We start from the raw sequence: 21,228 nt of genomic DNA on the forward strand, positions 1-21,228 counted from the left end.
TTGATATTTCTTAAATTCACAGATTATTCTTTTTATTACTTTGCATCAAAATTAAACTTTAGCAGTCCTAAACAGCCAAAAGAAACCAAAAGTATTAATTAAATAGTTGTTAAATCATAATTTTTTTCTTCATGCAATCGCTGCTTTTGTGCAATAAACAGTAAACAGGCAAATATGAAATACAAATCAAATTTAAGAACATCAAACTTCTAAATCACACTTATTTCATGATTCCTCCACCATAAAATTCCGCAAATTACAATAGCAGAACAGAATATTCTGCACAATCGGTTGCTACCCAAGACAATAGCAGCAACAAAGAATTTTTGCCATCAAATTCAAAACCCCATAACCCAACCTAACTGCACAAAATGATCCTTGTCAATCCCAGAACTAAACATGACACCGTAAAGAAAAACAGAGTAACAAAATCCCTTGCGGACCATTTCCTTACCACCTTCGTCTCCACGCGCAAACTCTTAGCTCTTCTAAGCGCATCAACTTCCTTTAAAAGATCAAATTCTATTCCCTTCTTCTTCAACTCTTCTACACACTTGGCCAATAACTTCCCATCTTCTTTCTCTCTCTCCAACAACTTCTCCATATGGCATTCTACATCTGTTTTATATCGAACTGCCCAGATTATCCCCAAAGAACACAAAAGAGAACACAATGATGGGATCCATGATCTCTTACAGTAGGACCCACTTCCAGGTGGGTCTCTAGAAGAGGCATTGAATAGTATTTCTTTCCTTCTTTCACCATTAAATCAGGATGCATATATTTTTTATAAGGATAATAAATATTTTTTATCGGCAAATTCAATTTATTTTATTAATATATCAAAAAAATTTAACATGTTCAAACAAAGATAATTATCAGCATTGCATTATTTGAGATTTAACTTAATTATTCCAAATCATTGTATTAGCATCTAAATGAAGTTATTACTCTTGAATAATATAAAGTTGAAGATAAAAAAATAAAATACTGCAGTTGGTGTGCCCACTCGCCGCCAATCATCTTCCGGGATGCTTTTCTTTTCTTACACCTGCTGAAGTTGACAAATCGAAGCTGTGGACTTTGTCTCAATTCGTAAATCCCAGGGGCCGCTGTCCATTCCCCATTAGACTTTAAGGTTTGCTTATCTGCCACGGTCGATGAGAGCGCGCTGTTCTCTCTGTGCTCACCATCCATTTTTTCTAGATATAAATCTAGAATAATATAAAAAAAAAAAATTCAAGCTTTATTATATATTCTGGATGTGGTTTTTGTATGTTAAGAAAAACAGTGTCTTTATTAATCAAGCAATCCTGGACAGGAAACGATTGATCAATACCCATGGTTAGATATTCACCATTGTCGGTTCTAGTTCTGGTATTGGTTCTATACTGTATTTGCATGATCGGTATAGTTCATGCACAGATTCTAACGAAGGTAAGAAGCTCCATCTATACAGCTCTCTATCTTATATATATATATATATTCTTGTTGTTCATGAAGATGACATGTCACACAAACGTGCCTAATTCATATAGTTTTTTGAAGTCAATTCAATATTTGAGCAGCAAATTTCTCTTGGCATTAGGTCCAAGAGGTTCAGCTATGCTTGACTCACCCACTGTACTACCGATACTTATATCTTGGCCCATCTCATGACTCGTAAGCCTTGACTCTTGCTTTTATCGTCATCATCCCTCCACAATCAAATACAATAAATTCCGAATACTTTCTATTTATAAAATTATATATATTAAACACTTTAATTTAAAAATTAAATTAATTAAATATTTATTAAAATAGATAATAAATATGAAAATTATTATTTTAAAATTTATGTTAACCACTCATCAATTTAATTTTTTTAGCATATAAAATTCAAAAAATTTAAAAATTATTATTGTTTGTGTAGAAATATATCTTTGTTATCAAAATTTATAATTTAAAAAACGGGATAAATCCCTCTCGAAATTAAAAGTACCACTAGGTTACCATTACAATGATCGAAAGGATTGGCCCTCAATATTTATATTTCTATTTTTTTTTCAATAATTGTGGTTGAATAGTATTTCTTTCCCTCTTTCACCATTAAATCAGGATGCATATATTTGATGTTAACAAAAGTTTGATTTATCTACATATTTTAAATTTGTCCATACTTCTTTTTTATTACAAGACTAATTTTGGATCATGTAAAAGCTATGATACGATAAAAGATTGCACATAAATATATTATATATCAACTTGAAATGACATTGGCATCATCTTCTGTAAGTTAAACTTATTTTACACGGTAGAATAAAAAATAGACTGCTGTAATTATCATTTCATTTTCATTTTTTAGAAAATTGGATCATTTCATCCAATCTCAGACATCTTTTTCTATTTCCATTGGAAGTTCTTATCAATTTTAGTCAAACAAAAAGAACAGACTTTTCTATTATTAATTTGGGCTACGGGTCCATTGATTAATCCAATTGTGTCCTTAGCAAAATATGCTAAATATTATAGAAAGTGTTTTATTATGATTATTTATTTTTCAGATACAATGTTATAAAAATGTGAAAGTTTACCCATAAAGATTTTTTTAATGGAAGCACTTAAAAGAAAAAGAATAAATTTAATATGTGCTTCGATATATATATATATATATATATATATAAAGGGAATTCGTGAAGTTAAAATTTTGCAGAATCCTAACATCATAAAAAGAAGCCTTTTACAGATAAGAAGTGCATATAATAACATCATAAAAAAATTATTGGTGTACTACATTTTTATTGGTTAAATTTGTCATTTATATATTACTATCAGATAAGAAGCCTTTTGCAGAATCCTAACATCATAAAAGAGATGTTTGTGTTAAAGAAATGGAGAGGTGGGGGTCGGTAGTTTAATAAAAAATTTTGGAAGCAAAAAAGGATAATAAAGCAACGTATAAAAGAGGCAAGAGATAGGTTTGATGATATCAATGTTCAAAAATTAAAAAAATGAATGGAATACTATTCTATTCAAAGAAGAGTGCCAAATGAGACAAATAGGGAAACAGAGATGGTTTTCTTGTGGAGATCAAAACTCCAAATATTTCCAGGCTTCAATAAAGACTAGAAAAAAGAGAACTAAAATTATGAAGTTGGAAAATGAGGATGGCGAGATACTTACAGATAATGACAGTTTGGAACAACTTACATTGAATTATTTTTCTACTGTTTATAGTGCAGAAGAATCAGTTTGCATTCAAATTTTTAATCTTGTTCAACCAAAGGTGACAGATATCCAGAACAATATTCATACGGCTCCATTTACGTTGGATGAGATCAGAGAAGCTGCATTTGATATGCAACCTGACAAATCACCTGGACCGGATGGCCTAAATCCGGCATTCTTTCAAAAATTTTGGCATGTGATTGGAGATGATATTTGGAGGGACTGCAAACAATGGCTTGACACAGGTACCTTCCCAAAAACTTTGACAGATACCCATATTGTGTTGCTTCCTAAATGTGATAATCCTATGTCGTTAAAAGAGTATAGACCTATTTCGCTTTGTAATGTTTTTGTATAAAATTGTAGCAAAATCTCTAGCGAATAGGTTGAAAAAAATTCTTCCTTTAATTATTGATGGATGTCAATCTGCTTTTGTTCCCGGGAGGTTAATTTCTGATAATGTGGCGGTGGCTTTTGAATTAATTCACAACATTAAAAGTAGGAAGAATCAAGGGGGTGCTTGTGCTTTAAAAATTGATATTTCGAAAGCATACGACAGGGTTAATTGGGAGTTTTTAAGGGGTATGATGCTGAGAATGGGTTTTTGTGAGAAGTGGGTGAAGTGGATGATGTTATGTGTCACTGATGTGAAGTACTCTGTGTTATTGAATGGTAAGGAGGTGGGCCCTATTCGTCCTGATAGAGGTTTGAGACATGGCGATCCTTTGTCGCCTTGTTTTTATTCTGTGCGGAGGGTTTGTCTTTATTATTTCAGGATGCTAAAAGGAGAGGTAGATTGCAAGGTGTGAAGATGGGAAGGAATTGTCCGAGCATTACACACTTGCTATTTGCGGATGATTCTTTTTTCTTTTTTGAGGGTTCTTTACAGGAAGCAGAGGAGGTCAATGATATTTTGAAGAAATATGAGAGAGCATCGGGTTAGGCCATTAATTTGAACAAATCGGTATCTTGTTTAGCCCGAATATGAGTAGAGAATTGATGACTAATATCTCTACTATTTTGAATGTTGCTGGTTCAATTGGTGGGGGCACTTATCTTGGTCTTCCATCTCTCATTGGCAAATCGAAAAAACAGGTGTTTGGCTTCCTTCAGGACAGACTTGAAAAAAGGATTGGCAATTGGTCTAACAGATTCCTCTCTAGAGCCGGAAAGGAGATATTAATTAAGTCGATTGTGCAAGCTATTCCTTCTTACTGTATGAGTGTGTTTAAAATACCTCTTTCTACATATGAAGCGCTGCAAAAAAGGATGAACAAGTATTGGTGGGGTTAGAAGGAAGAAGGGCGTAGAGGGATTCATTGGTTAGCGTGGGAGAGGATGTGTTGTAGTAAAAGGGAAGGTGGTATGGGTTTTAGGGATCTTCATTGTTTTAATATGGCCATGCTAGCGAAGCAAGGGTGGCGTCTTATGACGGAGCCCGATACTCTTTTTTCTAAACTTTTCAAAGCCAAATATTTCCATAATAAGGATTTTTTGGATGCTCCTCTTGGTAGGCGTCCTAGTTATGTGTGGAGGAGTATTCATGCTGCTATTGGGGTATTAAAATAGGGGGGTACGATGGAGAGTAGGGAATGCGGAAACTATCGGTGTATTATCACATCCATGGATGCCTTTGGATTATAGTTTTTGGGTGGAGGATAGTAGGGACTTTGTTGATCCTAATATGAAAGTGAGGGAGCTTTTTGTGGAGGGGAAAGGGAGATGGGATGTGGGGAAGGTGATGACTCTTTTTAGCTTGAGAGAGTTTAGAGCTATATTAGGGATTCCTATTAGTATTAACGCTAATAGGGACCAAATTATGTGGCATTGGGATAAAAAAGGCATTTATAGCGTTAGGTCGGGGTACTACGTGGCAAGGAGGTTATTGAGGGAGAGGATGCATGAGGTAGAAGGTGGATGGTGGGGTAAGATGTGGGGTTTAGATGCTTCCCCTAAAGACAAAGATTTTATGTGGAGGACTCTAAGGAATGTGTTGCCTACGAAGGAGAGATTGAAAAGGAGAGGGGTGGAGATTGATATTGGGTGTCCTTGATGTGGGGAGGAAGAGGATATTAATCATGCAATAGTGTCATGTAGTAAGGCTAAGGGAGTTTGGAGGCAAGGAGGGTATGAAGTAGGTGATGTAAATATTTCTTTTACTAACTTCTTTTTGCAGGTACTTGTTAATGGTGATAAACTAAAATCCCAAAAGTTTTTGGTGTATGCTAGATATATTTGGATGGCAAGAAATAATGCTCTTTGGAACAGTATAAGAGACATGTGCTACACTACATTCTTGAAGGCAAAAGAATACATGATTAGTTGGGAACATACAAAGTTGGCGCAAAGGAGCATGGCTAGTGCATCCTCAAATACAAGTCGGCAGCGGCTTGCAATATTTCCACCTGGACATCTTAGCAACAGTGGAGACCAATCATGGCAAGCTTTTGTGGATGGTTCTATTTTTGAGCAAGAAGGCATGCAAGGTTTTGGAGCGGTGATGGAGACAGAGGAAGGCATTTTTATTCGAGCAGTTTCAGGCCACGTTACAGGTGGTACGAACTCTTTTATTGCGGAGGCTCTAGCTCTTCGTAGTTTTTTATTATTTCTCAAGCAAAATTATGTTGAGCATGGAGGTACTATTTTCATAGACTCACAGGTTTTATTTTTTGCTTTGAGCTCCTTTATTTTATTCAGATCGGATGTGGGGAGTATTATTTATGATTGTAAAAACTTATTTTTAGAACTCCCTTTGGTTTCGTGTAGATGGATTCGTAGGCAAGCGAACTTAAAGGCTCATATCCTAACTCGAGCTTTTATTCGCTTTGCGCATCTACGTATCTGGAATTATATTCCTCATTGTTTGTCCGAGATTTATGATAATGAATGAAATGATATGAGTTTTACTCTTTCAAAAAAAAAAAAAAAAAAAAAAAAACCTATTACTAAATATTTATCTTAGGGAAACGATATAGTCAAAGCTTTTTTTCTTTTCCCCTAATTAATCGTAATTCAATTGAAAATCTGTATAATCTGTTTAGATTTTCAGAATTTAATGACAATTTTTAAATTCTAATTCTCTAGATTATATAAACGAAAAAAATATTTTTATTGTGTAGCTTATAATATTATTAAATTTTTTTTTAAATAATTATTTCATAATTTAACGTCGGAAGGAATAAAAAATTCAATACCGAACGCTAAGGAATTGTAAAACGGTACATTTTTCGGAGTTTTATTTGACGGCGTCTCTCTGGCATCCAACCAAAAAGTTTAGAAGCAGTCATCTCCTTTTTTGTTTTTTTGAAAACATATCCTAATCCTATTTATTGCTTATTTTGATTTTTTTTTTTTGAGGTTGACATTTATATTAATAAACGTTGATATTTTTCCCTTGCGGATATTGTATTTGTAGCCGACAAAAGTTGAGGTGTCTATTAAAAGTTGCTAAAACCTTGTTTTTGTCATTTTTTTAATAACTTAGCTTATTAATTTAAACACACATTTAATTACATTTTCTTCACCTTTGCTATTCTCAATCTCATTACATGCTTTCACAATCAACTTGTAAACTTTTAATTAATTATAGATTTTGATTAAATTATTTACATATATCGGTGGGTTGATCATAAATATTTTGTAATTTTTATAAAGATAATAAGTATTTTTTATGAGCAAATTCAATTTATTTTATTAATATATCAAAAAAATTTAACATGTTCAAACAAAGATAATTATGAGCATTGCATTATTTGAGATTTAACTTAATTATTCCAAATCATTGTATTATCATCTAAATGAAGTTATTATTCTTGAATAATAGAAAGTTGAAGATAAAAAAAAATATATACTGGACTTGGTGTGCGCACTCGCCACCAATCATCTTGCGGAATGCTTTTCTTACACTTGCTGAAGTTGACAAATCGCAGCTGGTGGACTTTTCTCAATTCGTAAGTCCCAGTGGCCGCTGTCAATTCCCCAATAGACTTTAAGGTTCGGTTATCTGCCACGGTCAACGACAGCGCGTTGTTCTCTCTGAGCTCACCTTCCATTTTTCTAGATATAAATCTAGAATAATATAAAATAAAAAAAATATTCAAGCTTTATTATATATTCTGGATGCGGTTTTTCTGTGTTAAGAAAAACTGTGTCTTTATTAATCAAGCAATCTTGGACAGGAAACGATCGATCAGTACCCATGTTTAGAGATTCACCATTATCGGTTCTAGATCTGGTATTGGTTCTATACTGTATTTGCATGATCGGTATAGTTCATGCACAGAATCAAACTCAAGCTACTACAGATTCTAATGAGGGTACGAAGCTCCATCTATACAGCTCTCTATCTTATATATATATATATATAAATTCTTGTTGTTCATGAAGATGATAGGTTGATGACGTTGCTTTCTTCTTTTTTTCAATAAATCATAAATCATATCATAGGAATATATATATATATATATATATATATATATTCCATCCCTCTTTTTTTTTCATTTTAAAAAAAAATTTATTATAGTATAAATTTTTAAAAAATCTGAAAATTTTCATTATAACAATTTCTTCATATTCTAAAAATAAAATTATAAAAAAAAGAAAGAAACGTGAGGAAATCAATAAATGAATATTAGAGTAGAGAGGAACAACTTATTTTGATAATTGATGTTTCAACACGAAATTTTTATTGAACATGATCATTTTTTTTTAAAAATTATATGTTATTTTAGAGACTTAATAAAATTAAGAATTGAAATAAAAAAATTTTAAAAATATGTTTCATGAACTGACAAGCTACGTTCGTATTCTCTCCTCCTCCACCGCATATTTTTTTCATCGATGTAATTAATAAATTTAGAAATTTTGTTATTATAATTATTATCTAAAAGGATAGTAATAGGTTAAATTTGTCATTTACATATTACTATCAGGTAGTGCCTGATCATGACTTTTTCTAATAAATAGTACTATTAATTTTTTACAAGTCAAAAGATATAATAATCTTTTGAATTTTTTAAATTTTGACTTTTTGAAAAATTAAAAATGTCTGGCAACTAGAACACCAATAAAAATGTAGGCAAAAATTGCTATTATTCGCAAGTGGCGGTAGTTATTACGATTTACGGCATAGTCAAAAAAATAAATCGCTGCGTATGATACTGTAATTGAATAATTCAAAACTGTTTTTTCTTTTAAAAATTTAAGTATCCAAATTTGAATTAAAAAATGATTTTAATCTGATGAATGCAAATTCATGAATTTTATAGTGTGGTTAATTTTCATCAAATTGTGAAAATTCTTGTCAGAAAACTCGAAATCAATACCTCCACTGGTGAGAAGACCAACCAACTGGCTTCTTCGGTTAATTTTCGAAGTCATAATAGAAACGAAAATGGAATCGCCTGTAAATTGTAATGAATTCACTTTGACATGATCATGAGTTTTGTAAAATTGATATATTGCAGCGAGCGCATTAAATTCCATCTTTCAGCAATGGGGAATCCAAGCTAATCAAAACCAATGGAATATAAGCGGAGAGCTATGCAGTGGAGCAGCACTCGGTTCATCACCCGCTATCGAAATCCCGGAATACAACCCTTTTATCAAATGCAATTGCTCTGCCAATAATGGCACCACTTGCCACATTACTGCGCTGTACGTTTTCTCACAATCAACCTTTTATGTTTATTTTGTTGGTCTTTTAACATTTTCCTTTGCGGAGGTATCATATCTGTTTGATTTTATGCCTCACTCGGTAGTGAACGGCTTGATTTTAGTGTTATAATTAATCTTCGCTCATTCTTGAAATGGTTTGCAGGAAAGTTTATGAAAGAGATGTTGTGGGTGTAATTCCAGATGAACTGTGGACTTTGACTTTCCTCACCAATTTGTATGGTTTCTTACTGCTGGGTATATTTATTAAAGTCGTACACTTCCGTATTGCTTTCTTCTTTCACATGGAATGAAAGTTTAAGCTTTTAGCATCCTAAGCCTTAACCAAATAAATGCATATGCTTTGTTACTTTTCGACCCTCGTCAACCCGCTAGTGTACTGAACTCGTTTTCTTGCCTTACAGGAATTTGCGTCGGAATTACTTGACTGGTAACCTCTCTCCATCCATTGGCAATTTAACTCGCATGCAATACCTGTAAGCTGATCTAAATTTCTCTACTTTTACTCATAGGAAATGCCATTATATACTGCTTCTTGTTTTCTGACGTTAAATTAATACTTTGATCAGGAGCGTTGGCATTAACTCCCTGTCGGGTGAACTTCCTAAGGAACTTGGATTGCTCACTGATTTACGATCACTGTAAGTTTAGTTAGCTGGGAACTTGATGAGTTTGTTATTCAACTGATGAGGACAGCGATCTATTTTTTTATTTTTTTTTTCTTTTCAATATGATTATTAGCGTAATGCTTTTGGCTAAGTGTTTCTACATAAATAGCGATCTAATTATTGCCCAAGGATATAGCCTGTTCTACAAATTGCTTGCTTTTTATATAGTTATATGCGATGGGTACTCGGATAGATTATCTTAAATAAGACTCTTTCTCTGTTGACTTTTCTCATTATATTGCAGTGTTTTTGGATCAAACAACTTCTCTGGTCCTCTGCCATCTGAGCTTGGGAATTGTTCGAGGCTAGAAGAAATGTAAGCGTTGTTCATTTTGTTCTGTTTTAAGTATATAATCTTCATTTCTTGTTAGTTTGTATTTAGTAGAAGTGGTTTTTGGAAATCTATATCACTCCTACATTCATATATTGAAATGAATTCAATGACAGTGATTATGCCATTTTGGCTTACCTACGTTCCTACTCGCATGTTAACTGTCTTTCAGTTCTTCCCTCACTATCTATAAATAATTTGACTTTTGCATTTTCAAATGAAAAAGTTATCTGATAACAACACAGCTAATAAAAATATTTTACCTTGACAGTTATTTTGGTAGCTCTGGACTTAGTGGTGAAATTCCTCCTACATTTGCTAACCTACGAAACATGGTTACTGTGTAAGAACTGTTTGACAACTTTGACCCTGGTAAATCTCTTTCTAGAAGATACTGATAAAATATGGTATGTTGATTCTTTGTGTTGGACCCAGGTGGGCACCAGACAATGAACTTACAGGCAGGATACTTGACTTCATAGGGAATTGGTCAAAGCTTGCGTCCCTGTATGACAAATGACAATTCATCAAATTTTTTTTATTAATTTTCTTGGATTAAAGCTCAAGTGACTACTACTTTTTGGAAATTGAATAGAGGAGATTTGATAGTTAATTTTGTGTTGCTGCTTAAATGCCAAAGCCGTATGCTTATATCAGCTACTCATAAATGTAACTGCAGAACGTTTCAAGGGAACTCCTTTGAAGGTCCTATTCCATCAGCATTATCCAACCTAACTTCTTTGAAAGAGCTGTGAGTACCTGCACCTTTGCATGCTTGTATTTAAATGTTACACACATATGATATTAACAACCTAAGGTAAATTCTAAATGTAGGAGAATAAGTGATTTATCAAATGGAAGCTCTTCACTGGCATTTCTTAAGGATATGAAATCTCTAACTGTCTTGTAAGAGAATATAATACTATCTTCTTATTCAATGTCTTGGTGTCATATAAATCATTATTTTTTCTCCCCACTGAACTAACTTTTAAAAGTTAAAATGACAATTCAGTATATGTTATTCAGGGTGCTAAGGAATGATAATATATCTGATTCAATTCCATCCAGTATTGGAGAATACCAGGATTTGACACATTTGTAAGTTATTTCTATTGATGAGTCATTAGATGTACATGTAGTTGGCAATATCTTATGTTAAACTCAGGTTGGCTAAAATATCTTTTTACTCATTAGCTGATTGTTGATTTGGTTGCATCACTTTTTGGAGTTGGGCGTTACAAAATTTATAAATTGCTAAAGTTTAGTGATCAAATTTAGCAGATTGGTTCTGATTAGGTAATTGATCACTCTAAAGTAACTGCAAATAAATTACCCTCTTTGGGATGGAGTAATGGTCTGGTGTCTGGGTTAAATTCTGAATCTCCTGTACCATGATCAATCAGTTCTTTTTTTCTGTACTGTGTATAACTTGTTCAGCAATTTTGTTTATCTTTAACCTTATGGTTGCAATGATTTTTTCCCTTAGAGATTGGAGCTTCAACAATATAATTGGAAGGATACCGGATTCACTTTTCAATTTGAGCCGGCTCTCTTTCTTGTAATATACCACCTCTGCTTGATTTTGTCATGATACATCTCAAAGTGCATTTCAAATTAAACATGTACTGCTCCCTGCTCCCTTCCTCCTCAGGTTTCTTGGAAATAACAAGTTAGAAGGTCCCCTTCCTGCACAAAAAGTTTCATCGCTCCTAAATGTGTATGTACATCTCAAATATTCTATCCAACATCATATACTATCTGTTTATTTCTTGGTTGGATTAAATGCTTAATGTTTTTCTCTGTGTCCCAAGTCCAGATAGTTAATATTGACATAACTAATTCCGGACTAAGGTATTTCATGAATTGGGTGAAATACTTATCTTTTTTTTCGTTGACAATTTATAATTACAGTGATGTTTCATACAATAATTTATCAGGGAGCCTTCCTTCCTGGGTTAATAATCGAAATTTACAAGTGTAAGTTCTTAGTTCCTCTGTTCTTTACTTTTCTTAGTGATATTTCTGACTCATTCTCTATGGAGTTATTGATGAAAGAACTTCCACTGAAATCTTTAATTCTTTGTGGTGTTTGTGCAGTAATTTAGTTGCAAACAACTTCACAATAGATCTTTCAAATAGCGGGTAATTCTTTTGGTTCTATGTTCACCTTTGTGCTTAAATAACTGGTACTTAGTGTCTGTTATAATTTCCTATTAGTCACTTAATCAAATTTATCTTTGGCTTTCAGTGGTTTGCCATCAGGTCTGAAATGTCTTCAATGTAACTTTCCTTGCAATAGGGAACCTCCAATCTGTAAGTATAATTAAAATGCTCTCCTTTTTCATACTTTTCTGAAATAGTGCACTAAGTTTGGTAGTGAGGGTCACAGAAGAAGGGAAGGTTAATTTACTTAAGAATAATGTCATTTCAAACTGTAAACTTTTACCATTCTTAATTTGGCAGAAAGTATAACCATGAAATTTTTTAATCTCCTGGTTTTTGCTAAAGAAAGTATAACCATGAGTTTATCACTAAAGAAAGTTTTGTTTTCATGGGGTTAAAAAGATGTCCCAATATAACAGTGAGAGGATAAATCTGACAGGTTCCTATTTTCTTCTGGTGCACAGATTCTCAGTTTGCAATAAAGAGTGGTGGTCCACCGATCACGTCTTCCGATGGAATCTTGTATGAGGGGGAAAATGAGACTCTTGGTGCTGCAACATCTTATGTTACTGGTACAAACCGATGGGGTGTCAGTAATGTTGGATATTTTACCGGAACCAAAAATCCTCAGTATACTGCTTCCTCATCATCGCAATCCACAAATACTTTGGACCCTGAGTTATTCCAAACGGCAAGGGTTTCTGCTTCGTCACTAAGATACTATGGTTTGGGGCTTGAGAATGGCAATTACACTATCAACCTTCAGTTTGCAGAAATAGTAATTGAGGATGGTAACACATGGAGGAGTCTTGGGCGGCGTGTTTTTGATGTTTATGTCCAGGTCTGTGTATTATATATGAATTTTTTTTAAGACTTCTAATGTTGTCCTCCAAATGGAAGATAATATTGCAATAGACTTCTAATTTTTTTTTTTTAATATTAATTCTAAGTATTGCTCTGGGGATTTCTTTTAAATAACATGAATGTGGAGAATAGCTATGAAAAATTGCTGCATGATTGCTTCCAGAAGGATTTATCTTTCACAATTAAATTGAAAACTCTTTTAGTGATGCTGATTATCAATGCTATGGAGAAATCCAACTCTTGTTTTCTTGTGGAGTCATTATATTTTTACTTTTCTTTAATTGAAGTTCCGAAGTTATTTTAATCCAGGGCAATCGTGTGCTAAAGGATTTTGACATAAGAAAGGAGGCAGGTGGAGTCTCTAAACGAGCTGTAGAAAGGAGCTACAAGGCTCAGGTGTCTGAAAATTACCTTGACATCCATTTATTTTGGGCGGGGAAAGGGACTTGCTGCATTCCTTCTCCGGGTACATATGGACCTTCTATTTCAGCAATCATTGCTACCCCAGGTACTAAAACTAGAGAATTTTATTGATTTTTGCTAAGCCGATACCAGGTTATTGAGTTCTGAGCCTTTATGCAGATTTCATACCAACTGTTAGTAACAAGCCTCCAACTAGTAAAAAGGATAGGACTGGTCTTATTGTGGGAATTGTTGTTGGCATTGGAGTAGCAAGCTTTCTTCTTGTCTCTCTGGTTTTCTTTGTCATTCAAAGAAGAAAAAGGCAAAGCACTTATGATGATGAAGGTAAATGAAAATCAAACTCCATATATGGTACTACCCATCTGGAAAATTGTGTAGTCTTCATGTATGTATCAAGAGATGCTATTGGCCAGACATGATTTTAGCTTTTTATTGGTATTAATTAACATTTATGTAACATATTATGTCAAACACAAAATGAAGATTTACTGACTTTCCCTATTCCACAGTGAGATTTACTGGAGTCTTTCTGCTTAATATATTACAGTAACAACTAGACAAGTAGTTTATCGAATGACCCATCTTCGTGTTGAAATTGCAGAGCTCCTAGGTATAGGTGCTAGGCCATACACTTTCAGTTACACTGAACTGAAGACAGCTACAGAAGACTTCAGCCCTGCCAATAAGCTTGGAGAGGGAGGATTTGGACCTGTGTATAAGGTCTGCAACTATTTGACTCAAGGATATTTCAAACTGATAGTCTTTCATTTCCATCTAATATTTCTTCTGTGTGCAATCGTTTGGAATAAATTGAGGCCAGTTATTAACTAGACTATGAACATGCTTCCTTCGGTCAACTGTAAACAAAGTATCGGATATATGTTAATTTTGGTCCTCCAGATCTTCTGACCACATGTTCTTTTTTGTCACTTGTATAGCTGGGCGTTCTGAGGTTGAGCCTTGATGGTTACTTGTCATGGGCTCAAACTATATGAATAGCCTCACAATGCTAGGGGATGGCTGCATGCATTTGACTCAATGCATGACGCCTTGTGCACTGGGATGCCTTCCTTCATGGTTGAGCTGTCTAACTTGCAGGAAATATAAAATATGCAGATGCTTATTTTCTAAACTCACTCCACACAGAACTTGCATCTTCTGTCCCGATTGGATTGAGAATCTAAAAGAGTTGTATTTTTCATTTTTTTTAAGTTCAGGGTGTGTCTTCCTTTTTTTTTTTTTCTTCTTGTCCTTATCTGAATTTTGTTCTCAAATAGGGAGTACTTAATGATGGGAGAGTGATTGCTGTGAAGCAACTTTCTGTGGCATCCCACCAAGGAAAGAGCCAGTTTGTAACAGAGATTGCTACTATATCTGCCGTGCAACACCGCAACCTTGTGAAATTGTATGGGTGCTGCATTGAAGGGTATAATAGGCTACTTGTTTATGAGTACCTTGAGAACAAGAGTCTTGATCAAGCGCTATTTGGTACGATATTTTATTATAAATTCACATAAGCAAACTCTTGTCTCAGAGACCTTGGTGGAAATATAGTTTAATTAGACGTGGATTGTATGTTACAGGAGAAACAAGTTTATATCTCAACTGGCCTACACGTTATGAAATATGCTTGGGAGTAGCCAGAGGTCTAGCTTATCTTCATGAGGAGTCGAGGCTTCGGATTGTGCATAGAGATGTGAAGGCAAGCAATATTCTGCTTGATTCTGAGCTCATCCCAAAAATTTCAGATTTTGGTTTGGCCAAACTTTATGATGATAAGAAGACCCATATAAGCACCCGTGTCGCAGGAACAATGTAAGATCCAGTGATTATTCTTTCTGACTTAATTAATCTCCAATTTAATCATTTCTTGAAAAAAATAAATCGTGTGAGCGGAGTAATTTTTATAGTGACATCATCATTTCTACTGTAGTGGGTATCTTGCACCTGAATATGCCATGCGTGGACACCTTACAGAAAAGGCTGACGTCTTTGCATTTGGTGTGGTGGCTCTGGAAGTCGTAAGTGGGAGGCTAAATTCAGACTCAAGCCTGGAAGAAGATAAGATTTATCTTCTCGAATGGGTATGATATAAAAGACACATTCCTTCGAATGGAACTCTTTTTTTCCCTTTATTGGAAAGTTTCAATTGCCTTTACCATATGTCCAATCTTAGCTATTAAGAAGAATTAGTGCATTCATATATTTTAATTATGCAAAAAGTTGAAACATCATTAAGGTTGGATGCAAATTAATTGTGAAAGTTTCAATTTTTCACTTAAAATAAAATTAAAAAGACCGAGTATTTTCTTATATTCTTTTAGAATCAGGATAAAAATTATCGTAATTTTCTTTTTCCTTTTCTTTTTTCTTTTACCTCTTTTCTCTGGTGACCTGAAAAGAACGAGTTTTTCTTTTCTTGTGATAAGTTGGTAAATTGTGAAGGAAGTTAAAAAATTTCTTTCAATTATTGAGCAGAGTTATAATAACTTTGAATAATTTATACATCTATTGCTTTGAATGTTGTCCATTAATGGAACTTGTAACCTTTTTGACTTTTAGGCTTGGCACCTGCATGAAAACAATCGTGAAGTAGAACTAGTAGACTCTAGATTATCAGAATTCAGTGAGGAGGAAGTAAAACGCTTAATAGGGGTAGCTCTTTTGTGCACTCAAACTTCACCAAATCTTCGGCCACCAATGTCACGCGTAGTGGCTATGCTAACTGGTGATATTGAAGTGAGCTCTGTAACTAACAGACCTGGATATTTGACTGACTGGAAATTTGATGACACAAGCAACTTTATGGATGATAATGGAGGCAGAGGAATTGATACCAGTTATTACAGTTCATCTACAAGTGCAAGCATGGTGACCGACGCAGAGCATACACATAGAAGTGCCGCCAAACCCAGGCTTTCGGAGATCATTGGAGAGGGTAGATAAAGAAACCTTCTTTTCTATTTCCTTCTTTTCTAAATGTTCATGCATCTAATTGTAGAAGTGAGCTTTGCTATTTTAATATTGTTTTTCACTGATGCAATTAAATGGATATCAAATTTTTGTTTAATTTTTAGCCACTCAAAAAAAAAAAAAAATCCAGGATTAATAAATTAATACCAATACATACTCCAGAAGAAAATGGCTAATTTTCTTCTATAAAGGAAAAAATATTTCCATTTAATTGCAGTAAATTTAGAAAAAATTATTGGCCTTGATATTTCTTAAATTCACAGATTATTGTTGTTATTACTTTGCATCAAAATTAAACTTTCGCAGTCCTAAACAGCCAAAAGAAACCAAAAGTATTAATGAAATAGTTGTTAAATCATAATTTTTTTCTTCATGCAATTGCTGCTTTTGTGCAATAAACGGGCAAATATGAAATACAAATCAAATGTAATACCATCAAACTTCTAAATCACATTTATTTCATGATTCCTCCACTATAAAATTCCCCAAATTACAATAGCAGAACAGAATATTCTGCACAATCGGTTGCTACCCAAGACAAATAGCAGCAACAAAGAATTTTTGCCATCATATTCAAAATCCCAAAACCCCATAACCCAACCTAACTGCACAAAATGATCCTTGTCAATCCCAGAACTAAACATGACACGGTAAAGAAAAACAGAGTAACAAAATCCCTAGCAGACCATTTCCTTACCACCTTCGTCTCCACGCGCAAACTCTTAGCTCTTCTAAGCGCATCAACTTCCTTTAAAAGATCAAATTCTATTCCTTTCTTCTTCAACTCTTCTACACACTTGGCCAATAACTTCCCATCTTCTTTCTCTCTCTCCAACAACTTCTCCATATGGCATTCTACATCTGTTTTATATCGAACTGCCCAGATTATCCCCAAAGAACACAAAAGAGAACACAATGATGGGATCCATGATCTCTTACAGTAGGACCCACTTCCAGGTGGGTCTCTAGAAGAGGCATTGAAGAGAAGAAGCAAGGAAATGGAATGGAAGAGGAAGAAGAAGATATAAAGCTGTGTTATTTCTTTACGTACTGAATCAATTTGGGTTTCTTTAAGAGCAACTCTGTTTAGGATTAGCTCCTCTTCTTTTAGCCATTGCTTCAAAAGGAGTTTGTGTGTCGGTGTTTCTGCAATCTGGTGGAGTGGGTGTAGTGGCTTTGGCTCCATGATTGAAGGGTTCGTGCCTTGGTCTGCCATGATTGTGAATTTGTAGAGAGAGAGACAGCAATGAAGAAGAGAGAGAAATTTGTTTCGGTTCACTTCAAAGAAGAGAGAGAAACGAAAAGGGGAGCCTCTGTTTTTGAAACGGTGGAAATCTGGGATTTCTCTCAGTCTCTGCAACGGTCGAATTTCGGTAAGTTTTTAAAACATTTGTGTGAGAAGGAGCGAGCGAACGTTCATTTTCGGCGGTTTAGTTTAAAATCTTGCTAGACGAAATGACAATTTTGTCCTGCAACGTCTGTTATTACAACGGTCGTGTAATTTTTAAATTCGTTTGAATGCTTTGAAGATTGAAATGTTTCATTATATTAGCTAAAGATCAGATCAGACTAACTGTACTGTAGTCTCAACTGGAAAAAAAATAAGGGGAAAGTATTATTTAGTCCCTCAGAATTTATCTAATTCACTACTTCATCCCCGTCTTTTAGTAAACCTCATAAGTAATCCTTGAGATTTAATTTTGTCTACTCATTTAGTCCTTCCCTTAAAAAAAATTGTATTTTTACGGTGAGTCAACTGAAAAAAAGTAGAATCATAAGAAAGATAAAAAAAAAAAGTTAAAAGACGAAAATAACCTTTTTACCTTTTCTTTTTCCTATTCTGGAATTCACTTTCCTTTTTATTTCTTTTGATTCTAAACCAATCCCTACACAAATTCTTAAATTCCACCGGCGATTTTCCATTCAAATCGTCAATTCCACCGGCGATTTTTGATATAGAATGTTTGCAACTTAAAAAGGGAATGAAATAGAACTATTTTAAATTCTGCACCCAACTACTAGTTTAAATGGTGGCCTCAGTGGATGCAGAAAGGTAGCTAAATTTGCAGCTTTTGGAATACAAGAATATAGAATTTTTAAATTTTACACTGAAACCGTTAATAAAATTGGCCATAAAAGGGTCCAAACAATTTTTTTTTTTTTTTTTAAAAGATGCTTGAAACTGCCAACAAATTATAAATTTATAATTTATATATTATAATTAACTTTTAAATATATTTAATTTCTTTGAGGAATTTTCCACGAATATACTCACATTCTTCTACACAACACTGATTTTATTTCAGAGTTCGGGTTACTCCTATGGATAGTGAATCAAAACCCTTGACCTCTCAAAAAGTTAAAATTTATAATTTATTTAATAAACAATTAAACTATTTATAATTTATTAAGAATTATAAGTATAATATTATATATGTGTGTGTGTTATAAATATTATATATGATATTTATAAATTATAGTTTGTAGATTGTAATTATTAATATTTATAATTGTGAATTATAATTATGTAATTTATAAATATCAAATGCGTCATCGCATGGACACTATATATATATATATATATATATATATATATATAACATGGATACTATTTATAATTTTAAATGGTTTGGTTTGATATATTTTCTAGATTGGGATTTAATTTATCAGTTGACGGAAAGAGGAGGAGTTGTTGGATCCTTGCCTGCCTGTAATTGAATAGTAATGGCCTTTTCCGGTTTGTTCCCTGTGTATATCTTTGGTGTCCTCCATCTTCCTCGTTATGGTTCCTTAAATTATTTTTGCTTGAAACTGCCAACTCAAGAATGAATTTTTCATTTTCATGCTTACAACGCCAACAAAACTACACTCCATATAGATATGGACTTCAGGTGCAGAGGTGCCGTTCGCCTCTGTGAATCATTGAATTAAAAAAAGAAAGAAAGAGAAACACAGAAATTATTATTATATAAATTACAGGGCACGTGAAATTAATTATAACAGAAACGAGAAAATAATACGTTATACAAATGAAGAAATGGAAATCAGATAGCCCTAGACAACAGTGAAACTCTGTAATTTGACTGGTTCGAATATGTATTATTACTATTCTCATCTTCAAACTGCAAATACACCAAATTTCTGATCTCTTGCTTGCAGACCCAAGCTGCTATTTTCTGTGCATCTCTCGTGCCTTCTAAGAGCACGAACATATAAAAGAAAGCCAAAACCACCAAACAAAGAGTATACAAAACTTTGAAAGAATTGAAAAATATGTAGTAAGCCACCAAAGTCAGATAATACATTTTCTGATCAGAAAGAGAGAGAGAGATGGAAATTCTAGCTGATATAAGAAGATTAATGTGAGGAGGAATGCAGAATCTGTTGCAGAAGATTCAGATGCTGTTTTGTTGGGCAACAAAAGCATGTATCCTTTAGGTATTTGTTTTGGTTCATTGGAAATTTGTTTGAGGAAACGGTGGCATTTAAAGGGATGATATTTTTCCTCACGCTATAAATGTGGTTTGGTCCATGTCATGTCCATGTTCATTCGAATTTATTAGTCTCAGAACTCACAACCCTATTCTTTATCAATCATAAACACTATTATAATTACGGTAATTAAACATTTAATCCTCAGATTACTATTTTATATATTGCTATTATTGTAGCAAAATCACTTATTCATTCTTATTATTTAATTTTTTTCATAAAAATTTAATTCTTCCATTTTAAAAAATATAATTTATCGTTATGTGATGGATGAAATAGTAAGATTAATAATTAAACAATCAAATATCATCGAGGATTATTTAATGTTAAAAATAATACTAAAAGAACTTATTAATAATTTTACCGAGAGAAAAAAAAAAAAGGATGTGGTAATAATTTTAATCAAAATTTAAAGACTAAATACTTAATTATCTTTTTCTTAATAATTCTAGCTATAATTTTGATTTTCATTTTCAAAATTTTAAAGTGAAATGTCATGTGACTTTCTATTACATGCTGGCTTACAAAAAACTTTTAAATGAACAGTTGCTTACTAAGGTTGCGTCTGTTTCAGTAAAATAATTTGAAGGAAAATATTTTTTATAATTTTTTATTATTTGGGTAGTTTAGAAAAATAAATTAACAAAAAATATTTTTCTGATAAAAAAATTTAAGTTATTTTTTAAGGAAAACAACTTCTGGCTCTTGAGAGAGTAAAACATTTTTCGGACATTAGCAAACCTTATAAATCCATATTTTTTAATTTATTAATCATCACAGTCACCACCATCAGTCACCATTTACCACCGATCACCACCACTGGTGGCTTTCATAATTTATGTGTTTTTTTACATTCTTTTCATATTTAACAATAAAAATTTTAAATTATAAAATTTTTATTATTATTAATATTTTTTATGATCTTATGAGATAAATACTTTAATATTTTTAACTAATTTTTAATATTATAACCAAACAAAGGAAAATAATCCATTTGAAAAATATTTTTTTAAAATATTTTTCAACAAATTATTTTATGTAACTCTCAATTTTTTTCTGATAAGACTAATTTTATTTCTAATAAAGAAAAAAGAAAGTGTAACATTTTATTGACTTTTGATAAATGTGTGTGTTTGTGTAAATATATCGTGTACGTATATGCTGCGTGGGATACAAATAAAGAAAACCACGTTTGAAGGCTGACACGTAAGCGATGGAATTAAAGAATGGTGGAAGACAGAGAAGAGAAGAAGCCACACATACGTACGTGTCGGAATCATATGGATAGATTTGAATTAATGGTGAGAAAACAGAAACGATCAAAATCAATTAGAAGGTAGTTGAATGTTGAAATTAAATCTCACATAATAATAATAAGCTGAATTATTATGAACACATATTATTATAAAAAGTTTCATTTCAATTATTCATTGC

The 21,228-nt window shown here is 33.0% G+C and overlaps 4 protein-coding genes across 6 annotated transcripts; 2 read left to right on the forward strand and 2 right to left on the reverse strand.

Annotated features, from left to right (window-relative positions):
* Positions 1-207: 207 nt before the first annotated feature.
* Positions 208-766, reverse strand: LOC149492881 (uncharacterized; the record flags this gene model as incomplete). The annotated part of the gene is made up of 1 exon (XM_089726812.1): positions 208-766. A coding segment is annotated over one exon (408 nt), but the record flags the coding sequence as incomplete, so codon positions are not given.
* A 4,068-nt stretch (positions 767-4,834) lies between these two features.
* On the forward strand, positions 4,835-5,985 carry LOC149492882 (uncharacterized). The gene is made up of 3 exons (XM_089726813.1): positions 4,835-5,233; positions 5,384-5,866; positions 5,974-5,985. Exons 1-3 carry the CDS (start codon positions 4,835-4,837, stop codon positions 5,983-5,985), a joined length of 894 nt encoding a protein of 297 aa, XP_089582939.1.
* Positions 5,986-7,300: 1,315 nt separating this feature from the next.
* Positions 7,301-16,399, forward strand: LOC119369089 (putative LRR receptor-like serine/threonine-protein kinase At1g56130). Of its 3 annotated transcripts, none has more exons than XM_089715487.1 (24): positions 7,301-7,523; positions 8,673-8,862; positions 9,026-9,097; positions 9,285-9,356; positions 9,450-9,521; positions 9,793-9,864; positions 10,151-10,222; positions 10,315-10,386; positions 10,559-10,630; positions 10,714-10,785; positions 10,906-10,977; positions 11,366-11,437; positions 11,531-11,596; positions 11,791-11,856; positions 11,977-12,021; positions 12,128-12,192; positions 12,507-12,883; positions 13,216-13,414; positions 13,489-13,653; positions 13,931-14,049; positions 14,607-14,817; positions 14,913-15,144; positions 15,263-15,413; positions 15,892-16,399. In XM_089715487.1, exons 1-24 carry the CDS (start codon positions 7,406-7,408, stop codon positions 16,273-16,275), a joined length of 3,108 nt encoding a protein of 1,035 aa, XP_089571613.1. In that variant the 5' UTR covers positions 7,301-7,405; the 3' UTR covers positions 16,276-16,399. The 3 variants fall into 3 exon arrangements, with proteins under 3 accessions (XP_089571613.1, XP_089571614.1, XP_089571615.1); XM_089715488.1 differs by lacking the exon at positions 7,301-7,523 and adding an exon at positions 8,524-8,539; XM_089715489.1 differs by lacking the exons at positions 7,301-7,523; positions 8,673-8,862 and having other exon boundaries at positions 9,069-9,117.
* A 330-nt stretch (positions 16,400-16,729) lies between these two features.
* LOC105646185 (uncharacterized) lies at positions 16,730-17,713 on the reverse strand. The gene has a single exon (XM_089715493.1). The coding sequence runs from the start codon at positions 17,516-17,518 to the stop codon at positions 16,904-16,906; it is 615 nt and encodes a 204-aa protein (XP_089571619.1). The 5' UTR covers positions 17,519-17,713; the 3' UTR covers positions 16,730-16,903.
* Between the last annotated feature and the right edge of the window lie 3,515 nt (positions 17,714-21,228).

The sequence above is a fragment of the Jatropha curcas genome, chromosome 10 (assembly GCF_041381405.1).
Source record: "Jatropha curcas cultivar XTBG-Jc1 chromosome 10, XTBG_Jcur_1.0, whole genome shotgun sequence".
Taxonomy (NCBI): domain Eukaryota; kingdom Viridiplantae; phylum Streptophyta; class Magnoliopsida; order Malpighiales; family Euphorbiaceae; genus Jatropha; species Jatropha curcas.